The sequence below is a fragment of the Aethalodelphis obliquidens genome, unplaced genomic scaffold (assembly GCF_003676395.1).
Source record: "Aethalodelphis obliquidens isolate GAN/ISIS:26980383/991018 unplaced genomic scaffold, ASM367639v1 scaffold2, whole genome shotgun sequence".
Taxonomy (NCBI): domain Eukaryota; kingdom Metazoa; phylum Chordata; class Mammalia; order Artiodactyla; family Delphinidae; genus Aethalodelphis; species Aethalodelphis obliquidens.
Genome location: NW_020837946.1, coordinates 54,760,439 through 54,782,097, shown reverse-complemented (window position 1 = coordinate 54,782,097; position 21,659 = coordinate 54,760,439). Strand labels below are relative to the sequence as shown.

The 21,659-nt window shown below is 37.6% G+C and overlaps 1 protein-coding gene across 1 annotated transcript in view; it reads right to left on the bottom strand.

The window, feature by feature from the left end:
* The window catches only part of PDE11A (phosphodiesterase 11A), a 419,722-nt gene that overhangs the window by 366,385 nt on the left and 31,678 nt on the right, over positions 1-21,659 (bottom strand). The window contains exon 2 of the mRNA XM_027127261.1: positions 801-959. Within this exon, the coding sequence (XP_026983062.1) occupies positions 801-959 (159 nt within the window). The remainder of the gene's footprint in view (positions 1-800; positions 960-21,659) is intronic.

Here is a 21,659-nt window from a genome sequence, read left to right as displayed (position 1 = left end):
GACCCAGCTGTTCCACTTGTAGGTATGCCAAGATATACAAAAGAATATTTATAGTTTATATTCTCTCACCCCCCAAAAAGATTGGAAACAACCCAAATATCTGTTGAAGGAAAATGAAATGAATTTTCATTTTGAATACATAAATAGTCACATGATGGAACATTACACAGCAGTGCAAACAAGAGAACTACAAATACATATAACAACATGGATGAATTTTAGCAACGTCATACTAAGTAAAAAAAGCAACTTGTAGAAGATTACATTATAATACCATTTGTAAAAAAACTCCAAAACAAGCAAAATTAATCACTATGTTGTTTAGGGACTGTAAATATAAATTATTTTTTCATAAAGCAAAGGAATATCAATGAAAATTTAGTTTAGTGGTTATCCTTGGGTGTGGTAGAAGGCAGGGAAATGGGTTAGAAAAAGAGCACACACATTGATGTGATGGTACTGGCAGTATTCTTGGTGTTTTTTTAAAATATCGCAAATTATTTATGTTTTTAAAAAAAGGCTTATTTATAAGGAAGATAAAGACTAGGGAATAATAAGAATACTACTAGGGCTTGCAATGAAAAGCAAGCTAAGAAGATGAAGTAATTATTTTCAATTATACCACATTCTACAAAATAGCAAAAAACTCCCATTACATTTTGTGTAATATGAGAAAAAGCTCTTTGATCCATGAATGGCCTAATACAACAGCTATTCACATAATTCCTGTCCTTTTCAGGGAGAATAGCAATCAATGATCAAGAAGGAAAGTACAAGTCACAAAAAGCATGAAATCTTACTTTTTCATCATCTTCAGTAAATGGAGCACCTTCAGGAATCTTATTTATTGCTTGGGCCACACCGATAATCTCACCATCACTGCTTCGGATAGGCATGCACAGTAATGATTTTGTCTTGTATCCAGTTAGCTTGTCAATTTCATCATTGAATCTGCGATCCTAAAAATAAGACAAAGAGGGCATCATTAACTGCATTTGCATTGTTGTCAGGGAGAAGGAGAGAGAATGTTTCTGTGTGTGTTACCTTATCACTGGGAACTTCACCCCACGGATTTTTAATAACAAGAACAGATCTGATTTCATGTTGAATTCACCAAGGGAACATAAATGAAAATAAATCACCACCATAGTTTTTAACCATGGTAAACGAAGAGAGAAACTTTAAACCCCACTACAACAATATATCAAAACTGGGGAAGGGGCAAGTGTTTTTAATAGAACTTCACGCTGTGCTATTTATTAAAATATGTTATTTCGCATAGACAACTGGCTATGAAGTATCATATAAGAAATATATATTAAGCATTATGAAAAAGTATGCAGAAAAAGCAATTATGTTTCCTCAGTCAAAATGATCCTGTGAAAAAACAGAACTTATAGGCCCATACTGATACTTTTTAAACATTCTAAAAAATGTTTTTAATGTGATGGGTAGGGAGGAGGTAAAGGCTTCTTTACACAATGTCAGCTAAAAAATGTAGAAGGACTGATAAAATTATATAATATCTATTTTGCAACTACAGATACAATAATGTATACAAGCAAGGATCATCAATAGATGCCAATACCACTGGATGAAAAATTGTTAGTAAACAGGGTATTCACTTAGTCTCAAAGCGCCTCATTAAATTCAAAGAGAAAAAGATGTCTTTATCATTATCTAGTGGACATCATATTCAACAAGTAATCAAACTTAGCATCACCATTAATGAGACAAAACAGCACCATGTGCGCCTCCTGATGTGATGCAATAAGAAGGACACAGCGTCATCAAGAACGTGGAATGGGGCTTCCCTGGTGGCGCAGTGGTTGAGAGTCCACCTGCCGATGCAGGGGACACGGGTTCGTGCCCCGGCCTGGGAAGGTCCCACATGCCGCAGAGTGGCTGGGCCCGTGAGCCATGGCCGCTGAGCCTGCACGTCCGGAGCCTGTGATCCGCAACGGGAGAGGCCACAACAGTGAGAGGCCCGCATACCGCAAAAAAAAAAAAAGAATGTGGAATGTTCTTGTCAAAGAGCTGAATCTGATCATTCAGGAAAAGAAAATTAAGAAAAATGCAGATTATTGTTCATTCCTTCAGAAGCCTGACCTGCACTTTTCAAAAATGTCAATATCATGAGAGATGAAATAAATTAAAAATAAAAATAAAGCCATGGGAGCTGTGCTGGTTTAAAGAAGACTGAAGAGACCTGAAACTTAAATGAAATGTGAGATCCTTCATTGAAAATTGTTATGCAACTTGGGAGGGAGACAATTAGAGAAAGTTGAACAAGGACTTTACATTAGATAATATCACTGTATCAATATAAATTTTCTTGGGTGTGATAGTGGTATTGTAATTATGTAGGAGAATGTTATTTTTAGGATATACATGCTAGAGTATGTTGAGGTGAAATATCATACTACCTTCAACTTACTTTCAAATGGAAAGAAAGAGGAAGAAAGAAAAGCAAGGAAGGAAGGAAGGGAGGAAGGGAGGAAGGGAGGAAGGAAGGGAGGCAGAAAGAAAGGAAGAAAGAGAGGGACTTCCCTGGTGGTCCAGTAGTTAAGGCTCCGTGCTTCCATTGAAGGGGGCACGGTTTTGATCCCTGGTTGGGGAACTAAGATCCCACATGTTGAGTGGGCCAAAAAAAAAAAAGAAAGAAGGAAAGGAAGGGAAGGGAACGGAAGGGAGAAAAAAGAAGGAAGAACGGAGAGTGAGAGAGAGAGAAAAGACTGGCTCCTAAAAGGGTAATAGGGACTAAAAACATTCCAAGGAAGAAGACAAACTGGATCCAGGCTCACTGCTTCAAGCCAGGGGCTGAAGTGAGGCTTCTCCCAATGCTCTTGATATTTCCTTGTTAAAAGAGGCTTAAAAATCAAAAACAGGGGCTTCCCTGGTGGCGCAGTGGTTGAGAGTCCGCCTGCCGATGCAGGGGACATGGGTTCGTGCCCCTGTCCGGGAGGATCCCACATGCCGCGGAGCGGCTGGGCCCGTGAGCCAAGGCCACTGGGCCTGCACGTCCGGAGCCTGTGCTCCGCAATGGGAGAGGCCACAACAGTAAGAGGCCCGTGTACCGCAAAAAAAAAAAAAAAAAAAAAAAAAAATCAAAAACAAAGCACTGTTGTCAACCACCATAGAGAGCTATAAATTTTATCTGACTGAGGGCCTAGGAAGGCTGGCTGCAGACAAGGTGATAACTTCAAGACCAAACAGTGCTGGGCTTCTATGACCTCTGTGATATCCCCAATATCAAAAGACCTCTGTGATATCCCCAATATCAAAAGAACAGGAACCCTCTTTGTAATAAGGCCTGATTCTGGTCTGGGGCCTATGGAGGCCATTCTAAACCCTTAGTTAGGGAGAGGGGAGCCCTCAAGAGAGAGGGGAATCAAAACCCAGACAAAACCAAATCTCCTGCTCAAAATGAGCCTGCAACTAAACTTTCAGAAAAACACTAATTTGTATTACTTTTTTTTCATTCACTGAGGAAACATTATGTGTCAGGCTGTGAGCTAGGAGATACAGCAGGAAACAGAAGAAGCATCATCCCTGCCTTCAATGAACTTGAAATTTAGTAGATGAGGCAGATGACATATAAATGTATAATCATATATTGTGCTAAGTGATACTGAGGAAAAGACAAGGTATCACGAGAGAGGCTCAAAAGAAGGAACTTATTTTTATGGGGATCAAGGAAGTTCTCTCTGAAGACAGGACAAGTAAGCTGTGACTTGAGTCACGAGTAATAATTTGCCAGTCAAATAATGGTGGGAAAAACTTTCCAGGAACCTGGAACAATGCACACGTGAAGGTCCTGAAGCAAGAAAAAGCTTAGTAATTTCCAAAAACTCAAAGGTCAAAGGCAAGAGCACAGGAAGCCACAGGGAAAATGGAAGAGGAAGGCAGGGGCCAGATGGTACCAAGTCTTACAGGACCAGACAGGAGTTATATTATTCCTAAATGCAATGGAAAATCACTGAAGATCTTGAAGCAGAAGGATGGTATGATTCATTATGCAGCACTTGGCATTCTCTGAAATCATCATCTTAGTTTATTTGTTCTCCCACCACTGGTATATAAGATCTGAGAGAGCAAAGCTTTTATTTCTCATTTACTACTTCATACTGGCTTACTAGAGGTGTTCCACAACACTTTTCCTGAGTAATAGATGGGGTTTTTTTTAAAGACTGTGTTGTAATTATGCAAAATATTAGAAAGTTGAAAAGGCCCTAAGGCCCCACATTTCACTGTGATACTATTGTACATGTACAGAAGAGAGATGCACAAATGTTTACTGCAACATCAACTATGAAAAGAAAAAAACTGGAAATCATTTGAATATTGGTCAATAGAAAGATAAACAAATTATGATGTCTTGTTTTGATATACTATATAACAATTTAAAGGAATCAGCTAAAGCTACTTGTATTAACATGAACAAACATCAAAAACATGTTAAATGAAACAAGCTGCAAACTGATACCATCTATATAATACCACCAAAATTTAAAAACAATACTAAATATTATGTATGGATTCATACATGTAGCAACAGTATAATGCATGCATGGGAATAATAAAGTCTGAATTGATATAAGTGGTTACCGCCAGGGAGGAAGGGAGGAAATAGCATGAGGGAGAAGTAGAGGGAGGCTTCAATTCTAACAACACAATTTTCCTTCTTTAAAAAAAAAACTGTGAAGCAAATGTAGTACAGTGCTAAAATTCTATAAACTCTGATGGTCTTTTCTTATCTAAAGGTTTGAAATATTTTATAACAAAAAGTTTAAGACCAACTTTTAAAAGTTAAGAACTTTGTGGAAGATGATATAGGGTTGGAATAGGAGAAACCAGTAAGGAAATTTCAGTGGTCCAGGTTAGGCAAGAAGATGGTCTGGGTTAAAAGAAAAGCAATGGAGCTAAGGAAAAATAGATGGATATGTTGAGTCTACAGTACTTCCTAATGAATTGGTTGGTGATGGCGGTCTAGAGAAAGAAGAATGAATCTCAGGTTTTAATTTGAGAAACTATATAGATGGAAGTGCCATCTACTGGAGTGGGTAAGTTTGAGATGAAGGTGAAAGTCTACATATAAAGAAAGTCAAGAAGGTTGATAAATCAGTGAGGTATATCCTGCAACCTAAAATCAGTGGTTCTCCACCCTGGCTGCATGTGAGAATTACCTGAGAAGGTTTTCAAAATACCAGTGCCTGGGCTTCACCCCATCCCAAATTGAACCAATCAATACGAAGCATTGGTTTTTAATTGGTTTTAAATGCTCATAGCTGATTCTCACATGAGAACAATTATCCAAAATGATAAAGGGCTTAGTCACTAGTAAGATCAATAAAGTTCATTGATAAGAAAAGCCTTAAAATGGGAAGGAACAAAGAGAGTGGCATGTATTCTGGTGGTTACATATCATTGGTGTGGACCATGTGAGACGACTTGAAAATCTACTCTGGAATAGGCAAGCCTTTCTACTCTTACCTTTGTGATAGTCTGTATCTCTGGAGAAGGGCGTCATCCACCAAAGGCCAACTCTGAGTAAATCAACCACCAAGACTGTGGGGTATTCATTGCCAAAATATCCAAAGCCACATGACAACAACAGATACAGGGGTGCTTCATCATGACCAGGGGGAACAAAAATATAGTAAACCCTCCTCACCATCTCTCCAACTCTCTACACTCACCTGATAAACTTGTAACTTGAGGAGAAAAAGATAATTATGTTGATATATGTGGTAAGTGTTAATCTTCTAATTTAAAAGCTGGGAAGATAAATTTATTTCATTAAGTCATAATGATTTTTTAAAAATAATGCATCATAAAACATACTTTGTCCATGTCTTCATTACACTATTTATGGGATTATTCTCACAAATTAACTCAAAACTTGATATAATCCATCTAATGAGAGGTCAGAAGAGCTGATACAATTGCATACTTTACAATTATATTAATCTCTAGATTAATTTTCCAATTTAAGAAAATGAAGAAAGCTGAGCCCAAAATCGAGGTATAAATTAATCATAGGAGATGAAGAAAACTAAGGAAATAATTAGATAAAGGAACATATTACTCTGATGTTACAGAGAGAGGGAAAGTTTAAAAATGGAAGATAGCAAAAAATAGATTTTGCTAGCCAAGCAATGACCACAAATGAGTATAGTAGTAAAGGAAACATAGGGCATTGTGGAACACACAGTCTGAGGGGGGGGGGGCGGCGTGGGGGAATCTCCCAAGGAAAGTGAAATTTTTAAGCTGACAGCCAAAGGATTGGTTTCCCAGGAAGAGGGAATAGTATTCAAAATTCAGAGGCAATAGGAAGCTGGTGAATTTGAGGAACTGAAAAAAGTTGAAGATGGTTCTCAAGGGAAGAGTCAGAGATGGAACAAAAAAGACCAGGTGGAAGCTGAAGAAGGGGTGCTTAGCGACCAGGTTTTGAACTGTAAATTTACCATAGAGGAAGACGGAGTCACTAGAGGGTTTTAAGAAGGTAGGTGGGAGTAATATGGATGATTCTTCATTTTCGAAAGAGTTAGTATGGCTTACAGGTAAAGAATGAATGGGAAGCAAGAAGTCTAGGTGAGAGATAAACCATCTCTGGACTGGGATGGTGGCTATTGGTGATAGGGGTGATGGGAAAGGACTGAGTTGAAAGATACTTAGGAGGTAGAATCAATAGGACTTGCTGGTTAATTTGATGTAAGGTTGCTAATGCTAGAGAAGTAAAAAATAGCTGCATATAGCCAGTGCAGGTACCTGGGTGAGCGGTAGATTCCCTGAGTGAGGAACACAGGGAGGGGACAGCTTCTGAGGGGGTAACAGGAGTTCCCTTGTGGATGTTTTGAGGTTTAGTTAACTACGGGCCATCCACATGGTGGTACTGCCCCCAAAGTAGTTTGAGATATAGGTAGGTAGGTAGATAGATAGATATATAGATAGGTGTTTTAATTTCAGGAAAAGGAAGGCAAGGAAGAGACTAATTAGATAAGAATGAGAGATTCTGCTCAATAACTTCACTTGAGGTCTTCACCACACTCACCAGCAAAGCTTCACAGAAGGCCAGGCACAGAGGTGACAGGAGCAATGAGAAGGTAGAAACATTGGGCCTACTTACTGCTGGAGATGGAAACTTGAGTAGGAAACTAACAAACGCCTCTAGGTCTATAATGAAATATCACATTGAGAATGGTGTCCAATTTTTATTCATCTCCCTTAGGACAAAAAAATAAGAAATGATCTACAACAGGAGAGATTTCTAATAAATTAAAGGGCTTCTTTAATAAGGTTGTTAAAATCTGGAATGAGTTTCTTATGAATGTGGCAGACTCTTTTTTGCTTCGAGTATTTTTATGTCATAATATTTTTCGTATCACAGATACTTTAAGTATAACTGTTCTTGAGAAGTGCAGGGATCTTCTCAGTGCTTTTGTGTAGACCTACTTTTTGCATGTGACACTCAGCTATGATTTTTAATATTTAAAAAGATAAAGTCATAAGGCCAAAAGCAATTTTGAATTTTTAGCAATGGAACTGACCTGTGCCCGCTACAGAGAGAACAGTAAGTGCATGTACTTCTGACCCAGGACCTTGCAACTGCAGCCTCCTCTGCACATTCCTGAGTTGAATATGATGCCACAGAACACACCCAGAAAGTGGATCCCACCTGCAAAGTCCACTAAGGCTGTAGAAAGAACCAACTTCTGAAGTCTGAGCTTGCAGGTCGTTGAAAAAAGAGCTATGTTCACTGCACTCGAGAATCCCAGCCAGCCCCAGGGAGACATATTTTTGAGGCACATAGGAAGCCTCAAAGCAAAAGGGAAACTATCCACTCTTCTTTTCACTTTCTCAGAGAAGCCACTCAAGGCTTCCTAAGGCAGGAGCCAGAGCTAAGAATCTTATTCAGACTCATAGCAAGGATGGGTCACATAAGATCTCTTTTACCCTCTCTGTGTTTAAGGTTTCTCTCCCCAACACTTTACAGTAAAATTATCCAGTGCTCATGATTAAGCCAAGAACTAGTCTTGACCACCATTTAACCTATAACGGTGATTGTTTTAACCACAATTTCAACTTTACCTTGGGTCCTTCAGAGCCAAGATGATCAAACTCTTCAAGTCTGAGAACATCCACATGATGAGAATTATGTTTTTAGAACATATGGATGAGAAAACATGTAAATGCAAAAAGCTCCTCCTAACTCCATGAAATGTTTAATGAATTTGTATCTAAGTTACTGTGTCCATAAATTATAGAGGAAAAGTAATACAAGATGTGTGTATATATGGTAATTCTTCAGTCTACAAACACTGTTAGGTATTCATAAGAATAGAGCAGTGGTTGGCAACTGTTCCTAACATTGGAATCACTTGAGGAGCTTTAGGTAACTACTGATGCCCTAGCCCCATTCTGACCGATTAAATCATAATCGGTGGGAGGAGGGGTTGTGCAGGGGATCTGACTTCTAACTGTTGGTCCGGGTTAAGAACCACTGAATCAAAGGTCCCTTAATAAATCCAAGGCCTCCAGAGTTCTGAGGGGTCTTGTAAACCACTGCTTTAGAGCTTTCAGAATAAGATTGTTCGTTAGTTTTTGTTTTGTTTCAGTTTGTTATGTTTTCCATCCACTTTCCTCATAGGCTTAATACACTGGGCCTGCATACCTTACGCAGAACCCTCCTATCCTCCCCACAACAAAGGAAGGTTTGGAGACCAAGTTCAGTCCCGCATTTCATCTACATCTTCTTTCAAATGCCTTATGGAGCTGCAATGTAGAGAAGCTAATGGAAATATAAAATATAAAATGAATATGCCACTGAAACTCAAACCAAAGGATTGCCCACTATCTGAAGCTTAAAAGAAAATTGCTTTTATTGGTACATCAATTAGTAACACTCATTTAATTCCAATTCATAAAAGCATCTCCTTACATTTATGACTGATCATAAACATCACTTATTTTCCAAAAACTGCTTGGAAAGCTAAGCTCTCAAAATTTTTGATTAGTCTTTAATCATTTGAAATGTACTATTCTGCTTTTCTCCATACAAGGAAGCATAACTAATTGTTCTGAACTGATGGAAGGCTTGAGAATATACTGCACAAAAACAAAGACACAGCATATGGTAAGTAGATAGCTAACGCTTTGGGCATCCTAATTTGATACTTGAGAAAAAGTGCAAAGTTATCATGGTTGTTCCTAATATGTATTCATAGAATGTCATTGCTCAACAGCAAACAAAAATCTTGTCTCTGAATTCTTTCACAAAGAAACGTGTATAGCTTTAAATACTATAAAATATTACCAAAAAGTATGTATGTTTTTGAAACGTCACTCTTTTATGGACCTGAAGTGGTGTGGTATAGGTGGTGGAGCAGTTTATAAATATGTACAGGTCACCTCTATTTGGTTAATGCTTAATGGGCACACTTTCAATTAAGTCTTCCAAGCTGAATTAGTGGTTAACAGACACCATAAAAGAATTTAATATGAGGTTTAGAAAGAGCCATTGTTATTACCAAGTCACTGTACTTTAGGTGCGTTTCTAAAGTAAACTTGGTTTGCTGATCTTATTTCTTTGTTCTGCCTTTCTTAGTTGGCACTTTTCTTTGGTCCTGTCTTATTGTTGTCATCATGACTATTATTATTTATCTTTCTTATGAGAAATACAAATATATCTCAAGGCATAAGACACAGGAAAATGGAAGAACCACAGCACAGGTGAAACCAAAGTTGGTGAGGTGGTATGAAAGAAAATGGTGAAATCTTAAACTTCTTTAATACATACCACAGATATCTACTAAGGATATACTGTAAGTGTGCAGATAAATTGTATGTAGAGTTAAAATTCAACTCCATTTCTATAAGATTTATTGTGTATAATTAAAATGTCTGAGCCAAAGACCAGTATCTGAAGAGATAGACATAGGAAGAGTCAGCTGGCCAGAAGCACCTTTCTTCCTGTCACAGTGGAGCCATCTAAGAACTTTGGTGAATCAGGGAGGTGAGGCTACAGGTGGAACCAAGAAGGCCATGAAGTCTATAACTATGGACAAGGGATTGTCAACATGGAGTTGTGATTCAAAGCCAAACAGTCAGGAACCAGGGAATATAGGGAAAGCCAAGGTCAAAAGAGTGATGCATGAAAAGCCAGATCTGAATCAGGGGTACAGATTAACAGAGACACACCAGAGATTTGGTCTCATTTATTTGTTAAAACCTAACAAGGATCATAGAAAAAGAGATCAGATTTGTGGTTACCAGAGGCAGGGCATGGGGGCAGGGGGAATTGGATGAAGGTAGTCAAAAGGCACAAACTTCCAGTTATCAGACAAATAAGCACTAGGGATATCATGTACAACATCATAGAATGAAAACTGTGTGTCATATTTCAAAGTTGAGAGGAAATCTTAAGACTTCTCATCACAAGGGAAAATTTGTTTTCTACTTCTTTAGTTTTGTATCTATACAAGATGATGGATGTTCACTAAACTTACTGTGGTAATCATTTTATGATGTATTTCAGTCAAATCATTATGCTGTACACCTTAAACTTATACAGTGCTGTATGTCAATTAAATCTGGATAAAACTGAAAGGAAAATTAAATAAAAGCTCTGGATTTAAAAAAAAACCCAACAAGGACCACCTCCAACAGAAAGCCTATTTTACTCTTCCCGCTGTGATCAATTGAGACAACCAGAAAAGTTGGCCCCCAAATGTAACTAATTGCTAAACAGCTGTATCAATAAGATTGTGACTTTCCCACATTTATGGCAAATACACTAATTTCTAGTATCAAAGTGTATAAGTTATATTTTAATACATATTTTATTAAGGTTTTACGATTAATATGTGGAAGTTACTGTTTTTGTTTGACAGAAGTTTAATGTTAAAAAGTAATCTTAGACTTCTCCTCGGACAATTGGTGAAAAAAGTGGCCTACACCATTCAGTCACATTGTTGTTGCTGAAACAGAAGCCCAGAGAGAGCCGTGTGGCTGAGAGGGTCTTGGTGCTCTGGCGGGGTGTCAGGTCTGTGCCTCTGAGGTAGGAGAGCCAAGTTCAGGACATTGGTCCACCAAAGATCTCTGGGCTCCATGTAATGCCAAATGGCGAAAGCTCTCCCAGAGATAACCGTCTCAATGCTAAGACCCAGCTCCACTCAATGACCAGCAAAATACAATGCTGGACACCCTATGCCAAACAATTAGCAAGACAGGAACACATCCCCACCCATTAGCAGAGAGGCTGCCTAAAATCATAATAAGGTAACAGACGCCCCAAAACACACTACCAGAAACAATCCTGCCCACCAGAAACACAAGATCAAGCCTCATCCACCAGAACACAGGCACCAGTCCTCCCTACCAGGAAGCCTACACAACCCACTGAAAAAACCGTAGCCACTGCAGGCAGACACCAAAAATGACAGGAACTATGAACCTGCAGTCTGCGAAAAGGAGACTCCAAACACAGTAAGTTAAGCAAAATGAAAAGACAGAGAAATACACAGCAGATGAAGGAGCAAGGTAAAAACCCACCAGACCAAACAAATGAGGAGGAAATGGGAAGTCTACCTGAAAAAGAATTCAGAGTAATGACAGTATCCAAAACCTTGGAACTAGAATGGAGAATATACAAGGAACGTTTAACACAGACCTAGAAGAACTAAAGAGCAAACAGTGATGAACAACACAATAAGTGAAATTAAAAATTCTCTAGAAGGAATCAAGAACAGAAAAACTGAGGCGGAAGAACAGATAAGTGACCTGGAAGATGAAAGAGTGGAAATAACTACCACAGAGCAGAATAAAGAAAAAAGAATGAAAAGAACTGAGGACAGTCTCAGAGACCTCTGGGACAACATTAAATGCACCAAAATTCGAATTATAGGGATCCCAGAAACGAAGAGAAAATGAAAGGGACTGAGAAAACATCTGAAGAGATTATAGTTGAAAACTTCCCTAATATGCGAAAGGAAAGAGTCAACCAAGTCCTGGAAGCACAAAAAGTTCCGTACAGGATAAATCCAAGGAGAAACATGCCAAGACACATATTAATCAAACTATCAAAAGTTAAATACAAAGACAAAATATTAAAAGCAACAAGGGAGGGCTTCCCTGGTGGCGCAGTGGTTGAGAGTCTGCCTGCCGATGCAGGGGACACGGGTTCGTGCCCTGGTCCAGGAAGATCCCACATGCCATGGAGCGGCTAGGCCCGTGAACCATGGCCGCTGAGCCTGCGCGCCCAGAGCCTGTGCTCTGCAATGGGAGAGACCACAACAGTGTGAGGCCCGCATACGGCCAAAAAAAAAAAAAAAAAGCAACAAGGGAAATCCAACAAATAACATACAAGGGAATCCCCATAAGGTTAACAGCTGATTTTTCAGCAGAAACTCTGCAAGCCAGAAGGGAGTGGCAGGACATATTGAAAGTGATAAAAGGGAAAAACCTACTACCAAGATTACTCTACCAAGCAAGAATCTCATTCAGATTTGATAGAGAAATTAAAACCTTTACAGACAAGCAAAAGCTAAGAGAATTCAGGAGCGCCAAACGAGCATTACAACAAATGCTAAAGGAACTTCTCTAGGCAGGAAACTCAAGAGAAGGAAAAGACCTACAATAACAAACCCAAAACAATTAAGAAAATGGTAATAGGAACATACATATTGATAATTATGTTAAATGTAAATGGATTAAATGCTCCAACCAAAAGACATAGACTGGCTGAATGGATACAAAAACAAGGCCCGTATATATGCTGTTTACAAGAGACCCACTTCAGACCTCGGGACACATACAGACTGAAAGTAAGGGGATGGAAAAAGATATTACATGCAAATGGAAATCAAAAGAAAGCTGGAGTAGCAATTCTCATATCAGACAATAGAGACTTTAAAATAAAGACTATCAAAAGAGACAAAGAAGGACACTACATAATGATAAACGGATCAATCCAAAAAAAGGGTGTAACAATTTTAAATATTCATGCACCCAACATAGGAGCAGCTCAATACATAAGGCAAATGCTAACAGCCATAAAAGGGGAAATTGACAGTAACACAATCAGAGTAGGGGACTTCAACAGCCCACTTTCACAAATGGACAGTCATGCAAAATGAAAATAAATAAGGAAACACAAGCTTTAAATGACACACTAAACAAAATGGCCTTAATTGATATGTATAGGACATTCCATCCAAAAACAACAGAATACACTTTCTTCTCAGGTGCTCATGGAACATTCTCCAGGATAGATCATATCTTGGGTCACAAATCAAGCCTTGGTAAATTAAGAAAACTGAAATCGTATCAAGTACTTTTTCTGGCCACAACGCTGTGAGACTAGATATCAATTACAGGAAAAACACTAAAAAATACAAACACATGGAGCCTAAACAATATGTTACTAAATAACCAAGAGATCACTGAAGAAATCTAAGAGTAAATTAAAAAATACCTAGAAACAAATGATAATGAAAACAAGATGACCCAAAACTTATGGGATGCAGCAAAAGCAGTTCTAAGAGGGAAGTTTATAGCAATATAATCCTACCTTAAGAAACAAGAAAAATCTCAAACAAACAAACCTTACACCTAAAGCAATTAGAGAAAGGAGAACAAAAATACCCAAAGTTAGCAGAAGGAAAAAAATCATAAACATCAGATCAGAGATACATGAAAAAGAAATGAAGGAAACAATAGCAAAGATCAATAAAAGTAAAAGCTGCTTCTTTGCAAAGAGAAATAAAATTGAAAAACCATTAACCAGACTCATCAAGGAAAAAAGGGAGAAGACTCAAATCAATAGAATTAGAAATGAAAAAGGAGAAGTAACAACTGACACTGCAGAAACACAAAAGATCATGAGAGATTACTACAAGCAACTATATGCCAATAAAACAGACAACTTGGAAGAAATGGACAAATTCTTAGAAAAGCACAACCTTCTGAGACTGAACCAGGAAGAAACAGAAAATACAAACAGACCAATCAGAAAATACAAATAGACCAAACAAGACCAGATGGCTTCACAGGCGAATTCTATCAAACATTTAGAGAAGAGCTAACACCTATCCTGCTCAAACTCTTCCAAAATATAGCAGAGGGAGTAACACCCCAAACTCATTCTACGAGGCGACCATCACCGTGATACCAAAACCAGACAAAGATGTCACAAAGAAAGAAAACTACAGGCCAATATCACTGATGAACATAGATGCAAAAATGCTTAACAAAATACTAGCAAACAGAATCCAACAGCACATTAAAAGGATCATACACCATGACCAAGTGGGGTTTATCTCAGGAATGCAAGAATTCTTCAATATATGCAAATCTACCACTGTGATACACCATATTAACAAATTGAAGGAGAAAAACCATATGATCATCTCAATAAATGCAGAAAAAGCTTTTGACAAAATCCAACACCCATTTATGATAAAAACCCTCCAGAAAGTAGGCATAGAGGGAACTTACCCCAACATAATAAAGGCCATATATGACAAACCCACAGCCAACATCGTTCTCAATGGTGAAAAACTGAAACCAATTCCTCTAAGATAAGGAACAAGACAAGGTTGTCCACTCTCACCACTATTATGCAACATAGTTTTGGAAGTTTTAGCTACAGCAATCAAAGAAGAAAAAGAAATAAAAGGAATCCAAATTGGAAAAGAAGAAGTAATAAAACATTCATTGTTTACAGATGACATGATACTATACATAGAGAATCCTAAAGATGCTACCAGAAAACTACTAGAGCTAATCAATGAATTTGGTAAAGTAGCAGGATACAAAGTTAATGCACGGAAGTCTCTTGCATTCCTATACACTAATGATAAAAAATCTGAAAGAGAAATTAAGGAAACACTCCCATTTACCACTGCAACAAAAAGAATAAAATACCTAGGAATAAACCTACCTAGGGAGACAAAAGAACTGCATGCAGAAAACTGTAAGACACTGATGAAAGAAATTAAAGATGATCCAAACAGATGGAGAGATATACTATGTTCTTGGATTGGAAGAATCAACATTGTGAAAATGACTCTACTACCCAAAGCAATCTACAGATTCAATTCAATACCTATCAAACTACCAATGGCATTTTTCACAGAAGTAGAACAAAAAATTTCACAATTTGTATGGAAATCCAAAAGACCCCTAAGAGCCAAAGCAATCTTGAGAAGAAGTAACAGAGGTGGAGAAACCAGGCTCCCTGACTTCAAACTATACTACAAAGCTACAGTAATCAAGACAGTATGGTACTGGCACAAAAACAGAAATATAGATCAATGGAACCGGAGAGAAAGCCCAGAGAGAAACCCATGCACATATGGTCACCTTATATTTGATAAAGGAGGCAAGAGTATACATTGGAGAAAAGACAGCTTCTTCAATAAGTGGTGCTGGCAAAACTGGACAGCTCCATGTAAAAGAATGATCCGTAACTCCATACACAAAAATAAACTCAAAATGGATTAAAGACCTAAATGTAAGGCCAGACACTGTAAAATTCTTAGAGGAAAAAATAGGCAGAACACTCGATGAGTAAAATCACAGCAAGATCTTTTTTGACCCACCTCCTAGAGAAATGGAAATAAAAACAAAAATAAACAAATGGGACCTAATGAAACTTAAAAGCTTTTGCACAGCAAAGGAAACCATAAACAAGACCAAAAGACAACCCTCAGAATGGGAGAAAATATTTGCAAATGAAGCAACTGACAAAGGATTAATCTCCAAAATTTACAAGCAGCTCATGCAGCTCAAGATCAAAAAAACAAACAACCCAATCCAAAAATGGGCAGAAGACATAAATAGACATTTCTCCAAAGAAGATATACAGATTGCCAACAAACACATGAACGGTTGCTCAACATCACTAATCACTAGAGAAATGCAAATCAAAACTACAATGAGGTATCACCTCACAGCAGTCTGAATGGCCATCATCAAAAAATCTACAAACAATAAATGCCGGAGAGGGTGTGGAGAGAAGGGAACCCTCTTGCACTGCTGGTGGGAACGTAAATTGATACAGCCACTATACAGAGCAGTATGGAGGGTCCTTAAAATACTAAAAATAAAACTACCATACGACCCAGCAATCCCACTACTGGGCATATACCCTGAGAAAACCATAATTCAAAAACAGTCCTGTACCACAATGTTCATTGCAGCTCTATTTACAATAGCCAGGACATGGAAGCAACCTAAGTGTCCATCAACAGATGAATGGATAAAGATGTGGCACATATATACAATGGAATATTACTCAGCCATAAAAAGAAATGAAATTGAGTTATTTGTAGTGAGGTGGATGGACCTAGAGTCTGTCATACAGAGTGAAGTAAGTCAGAACGGGAAAAAAAATACTGTATGCTATCACATATATATGGAATCTAAAAAAAAAAAAAAATTGTTCTGAAGAACGTAGGGGCAGGACAGGAATAAAGACGCAGACGTAGAGAATGGACTTGAGGACATGGGGATGAGGAAGGGTAAGCTGGGACAAAGTGAGAGAGTGGCATGGACTTTATATATAGTACCAAATGTAAAACAGATAGCTAGTGGGAAGCAGCCACATAGCACAGGGAGATCAGCTCGGTGCTTTGTGTCCACCTAGAGGGGTGGGATAGGGAGGGTGGGAGGGAGACACAAGAGGGAGGAGATACGGGGATGTGTGTATATGTATAGCTGATTCACTTTGTTATAAAGCAGAAACTGACACACCATTGTTAAGCAATTATACTCCAATAATGAAGTTTAAAAAAAAAGTAGGGCCTCCCTGGTGGCGCAGTGGTTGAGAGTCCGCCTGCCGATGCAGGGGACATGGGTTTGTGCCCCCGGTCCGGGAAGATCCCGCATGCCGCAGAGCAGCTAGGTTCGTGAGCCATGGCCACTGAGCCTGCGCGTCCGGAGCCTGTGCTCCGCAACAGGATAGGCCACAATAGTGAGAGGCCCACATACCGCAAAAAAAAAAAAAAAGAAGGTAATTTTAAAGTTTGCTTTAAAAGTTCTAAAAATTCTAAAACCTTTTAAAACCTATTTTCAAAGGTTTTTAAAAACATTTTGAATCATCCTTTCTTGCAAGAATATGAAGATAAAAGTACATGATTACCTAATATTAAAATATATCTTAGGGACCTCCGTGGTGGCGCAGTGGTTAGGAGTCCACCTGCCAATGCAGGGGACACGGGTTCGAGACCTGGTCCAGGAGGATCCCACATGCCGCGGGGCAACTGGGCCCATTCACCACAACTACTGAGCCTGCGCTCTGTTGCCCGTGGGCCACAACTACTGAGCCCACATGCCACAACTACTGAAGCCCACGCACCTAGAGCCCATGCTCCAGAACAAGAGAAGCCACCGCAATGAGAAGCCCGTGCAACGCAACGAAGAGTAGCCCCCGCTTGCCACAACTAGAGAAAGCTCGTGTGCAGCAATGGAGACCCGGCACAGCCAAAAACAAATAAATTTATTTAAAAAAAATATATATATATATATATATCTTAAAGCTACAATAATTAAAACAATGTGATACTTGTTCAAAAAATAGAAAAATTGATGAGAGTATAATACCAAATATATACGTGTATATATACATACGTATATATGTGTGTGAATAAGTGTATTTAATCATAAGAGTATCATTTCAAATCAGTCAGAAAATAATAAATTATTCAATTAGTTACATATTTGGGAAAAGTAAGATTCTTTCCTCACATTATACATCAAAATTAATTTCAAGCAGAATTTGAAGATAAATATATTCATCTCTTGATGAATTACAGAAGTGGAACAGATCACTCAAACCCTGCCAAGACACATTTCTTATTTTAACATGAAATACGAGAAAAATGTCTGAATATTAATTATAATAGTCAATAATATGAGAATGCATATATTCCAAATATTATCAAGTAAATCCTAAATTTGCACTCAGAAAAGTCAATGGCCTTATGTTCAAATGTTGGCCTTCTTTTCCACCAAATCTTTAACCAAAGCAGCCAATAAAAGTAAGATTAATTCCATTTCTTTCATTTGTTCATTTCAGCTAAGAGTCTTATCAGAAGTACAAATGGTTGAAAGTTTTCAGTAGAAGAATGAATAATGACATGATAAACTATAAACTAAATCATCATTTACTTTACTTGGAAATTATATTAAAACATATTTATAATTTAAAAAGTTAAATGTCAAAAATAAAATAATAAAAGAATGGAAGGAATATAACTGGAAATTTGTCTGATCTCACTAGAGGGAAGTCTTTCAACCCATAATACCAAAAGGAGGAAACATAAACACTAATATATTTGACTAATAAAAATTTTAAATTCCAGTACCTAAAAAATAATACAAAGAATTAAAAGTAAAATAAAATTGGAAAAATATTTTTAAACACATCTGGCTGACAAAGTGTTAAATCCTAAACATACAGAATTCTTACTAATTAATGAGGGAAAATGAGCAATGGGTAAGAATCAGAAATTAACAAAATAAAAAATTGATGGGAAAGAATTGTCTCATATTTCACATAAATATTTGAAAACTGTCAAATTACCACAACAGTTATAGTTTTTCTATAAAATTGGCAAAGATTTAAAATTTGAGGTGTCAAGATACCTAGATTTATTGAAAGTTTTTGTGAAAAGTTTTTGTATAAAAGTCTACTTTTATACATTGCTGGAGAGAATACAAGTTAGTGCAATATATATATGGAAGACAATGTGGCAGTAAATAACAAAAACCTTTAAAATATTCATACTTTTCAATACAATAATTTTATTTCTAGGAATTCATAAGAAAAAATTGAAAAATACCTAAATATTCAACAGGAAATTGATTATGTTATGGTATATTCACAATATCACTAAAAAAGTTTATAGGTTACTATTATACATGTTATAAATAATTGTATTCTGACATGAGAAAGTGACACAAGGAAAAGAAATTTAAAAAACAGTATTAATTAGCATAGTTACATCAAAGTGATGAGATTACCATTCAGGACAGCAGTACAGCTTCAGAAGTGCCCTCCAAAAAGACAGAAGTCTTTATACTATTGAACTGCCAGTAAAATAGATAGGCAAGATATACCAAATGACAACTGTCAAGATGGCAGTGAGTCAATCTTCATAAGTAATATAAATATGTGAAAAACAGACAGCATAGCACTCTATACTTTTAGCAGGATATAGCAGCCATCTAAATGTCCCTAGTTTTTAAAGCCATTATCATCCTGACTACAAAACTCTTTACCATAAAAATTAAGTCCAACTGACTTGCTACATGGAATGCTAAAGGAATTTGGTATTCTCTGAAAATCACAGAGAGCTAAGAACAAAAAGACTGTCAAGATGCTATAGTTGGGCAATGTTCTGATATGTGAAATGGATGGATCTTTCAACTCTCTCGGCCTCTGATCCTTTCCACATTTAACTGGCAAATATCACAGCAACTTAATTTGGCATAGCGTATACAGTATCATGGTGGAAAACATCTGATTTTCCAAAAGGATGAATACTGGAAACCAAAAACTAGTAGCCTCATATTGGTTTATAAAACAAAATTCTCAACAAACTATTAAACCAATAGCTGTAAGTTTGGAAGAAAATGATAAAAACAAATCTTCCAATCACAAGATTGCATTCAGCCACTGAAAACCCAGGTTAGAAAAAGCCACATCATCCACTGCAAAGAGGACTTGGAAGCAGCATGTCACTACTTCCCACTGATCTTCCAGGTGGATCCCTGGGGCTAGCTGGTTCCACGCACATTCCTTTCCCCACTGACAGCCACTGTGTCCCTGAAGCCTTTCTTTCCTGTTCCTAGGCCAGGCTCTATTCCCCTGGTGCTCACCCTAGCTTGGCTGCAAATAAGCAGCTGTGCTGAGAGTACTCAGACTCCCTCCAGAAGGTATACGGCCATGTGCTCCACAAAATAATGGGGGCATGTATCTCCAGCCCTCAGATTTGAGAGTAAGAGTGATGAATCAAACTGAAGGTGTCAACACATGGTTTGTTTCCACCAGAGGATTGTTTTCATCAACAGGAATTATTCATAAATAGTCCAGAGAGACACAGGAGTGGACACAGCACCCAGGGTGCCTTTTCCTGGATGAAGCACCAAGATACTTTCTAAGAAATGCTTGTAAGTAGGAGCCTTCTAGACATACACACTGGAGAACTGAGTCAGCCTGATTTTTGGCAGCTTTGTCTAAGTTATTCCATCTTGGATAGAGTTGGTTAGTGCCTCCTAGAACTGGTCTCCTGCCTGCTGCCTTGTTCCAGGTATTTCCTAGGCCAGCTGGCAGAACTCTGCACTGGCTGTTTTATGAACTAGATCAAGCCCTTAGCAGAGCCAGTCAATTATACCGTTCATCATATTTTGCAGGTCTGGGTTCTGCTGGGTTAGAAAGATTGGACATATCAGCTAGCATTTACTCTCATAGAAGCAACAGGGTCAGGAACCATTTTATAAATCTTAATTTACTTCTGAGATGCTTCAATTGAATGAGCAATCAATTTAACCAACTACAATTCTTCCCTGGTTTAGGATCTGCATAGGATGGAACAACAAAAGCAGAAACCACAGCAAATCCTGGGCTGCTCAAATCTAAAAGCCCGCCACATGCTCTCTTAGACAGAGTAATAACACACTTCCAATATCTATGGAAACTCCAACTTTAAAACTTACTAGTGAGTCCCTCTGTCTTTTAAGTAAGTCCCTCTGCCTTACATAAAAAGAAAGATTATCAATGGGCATCATTGCGTATTATCTCCCCCACGATAACCCACCCACCAACATGCTCATATACAAGTACATCTGATACATCTGGCTACACACTACACCCAACAAGAAGATACTTCATAGAACTGGTCAAGTTGACATTGAATATTTATGAAAATTGACTAAAAGCTAGGTCATAAAGCTAGCCAATTTGAAATCATTATATGAAATAACTGGTATCACACAGAACATATCATTTCACCCTAATGTAGTTATTAAAAAATATGTAACTAAAGGAAAAAATACTTGAAAATTTAAAATACATTTCTAAACAAACTATCAACCAAAAAAAATAAATGGAAATTATAAACTATTTAGAAAATAGTGTCCAAAATGGTAGGACACGGTTAAAGAGGTTCTTAAAGTTTAGTCTTAAATGCTTACATTAAAAAGAAAAGCTCAACTTAATGAAGTGATCATACAACCATAAGGAATTAGAAAAAAGAACAGCAAAATAAACTCAAGATGAGAGAAAATAATAAAAATAATAGCAGAAGTTAATGAAAAAGAAAATAATCATATAATGAAGAGGATCAACAGAGGTCAGAAAAGTAATAAAATATACAAATCTCTGGAGAAAATAATCAAGGGGAAAAAAGAGGCATTTAAAAAAATTTTAATCAGGAATGAAAAGGGGCAAAGCTATAATTGCTACAGAGATTAAACAGATAAGATGTTATGAGTTTGTGTCTATAAACATGAAAACTTAGATGAAATAAACAGATATATACAGCTTAACAAGAGTCCTATAAGCTTTAAAGAAATTGAATCAGTAGTTCAAAATAGTCCCATTACGCGCACACACACACACACACACACACACACACACACACACACACACACAC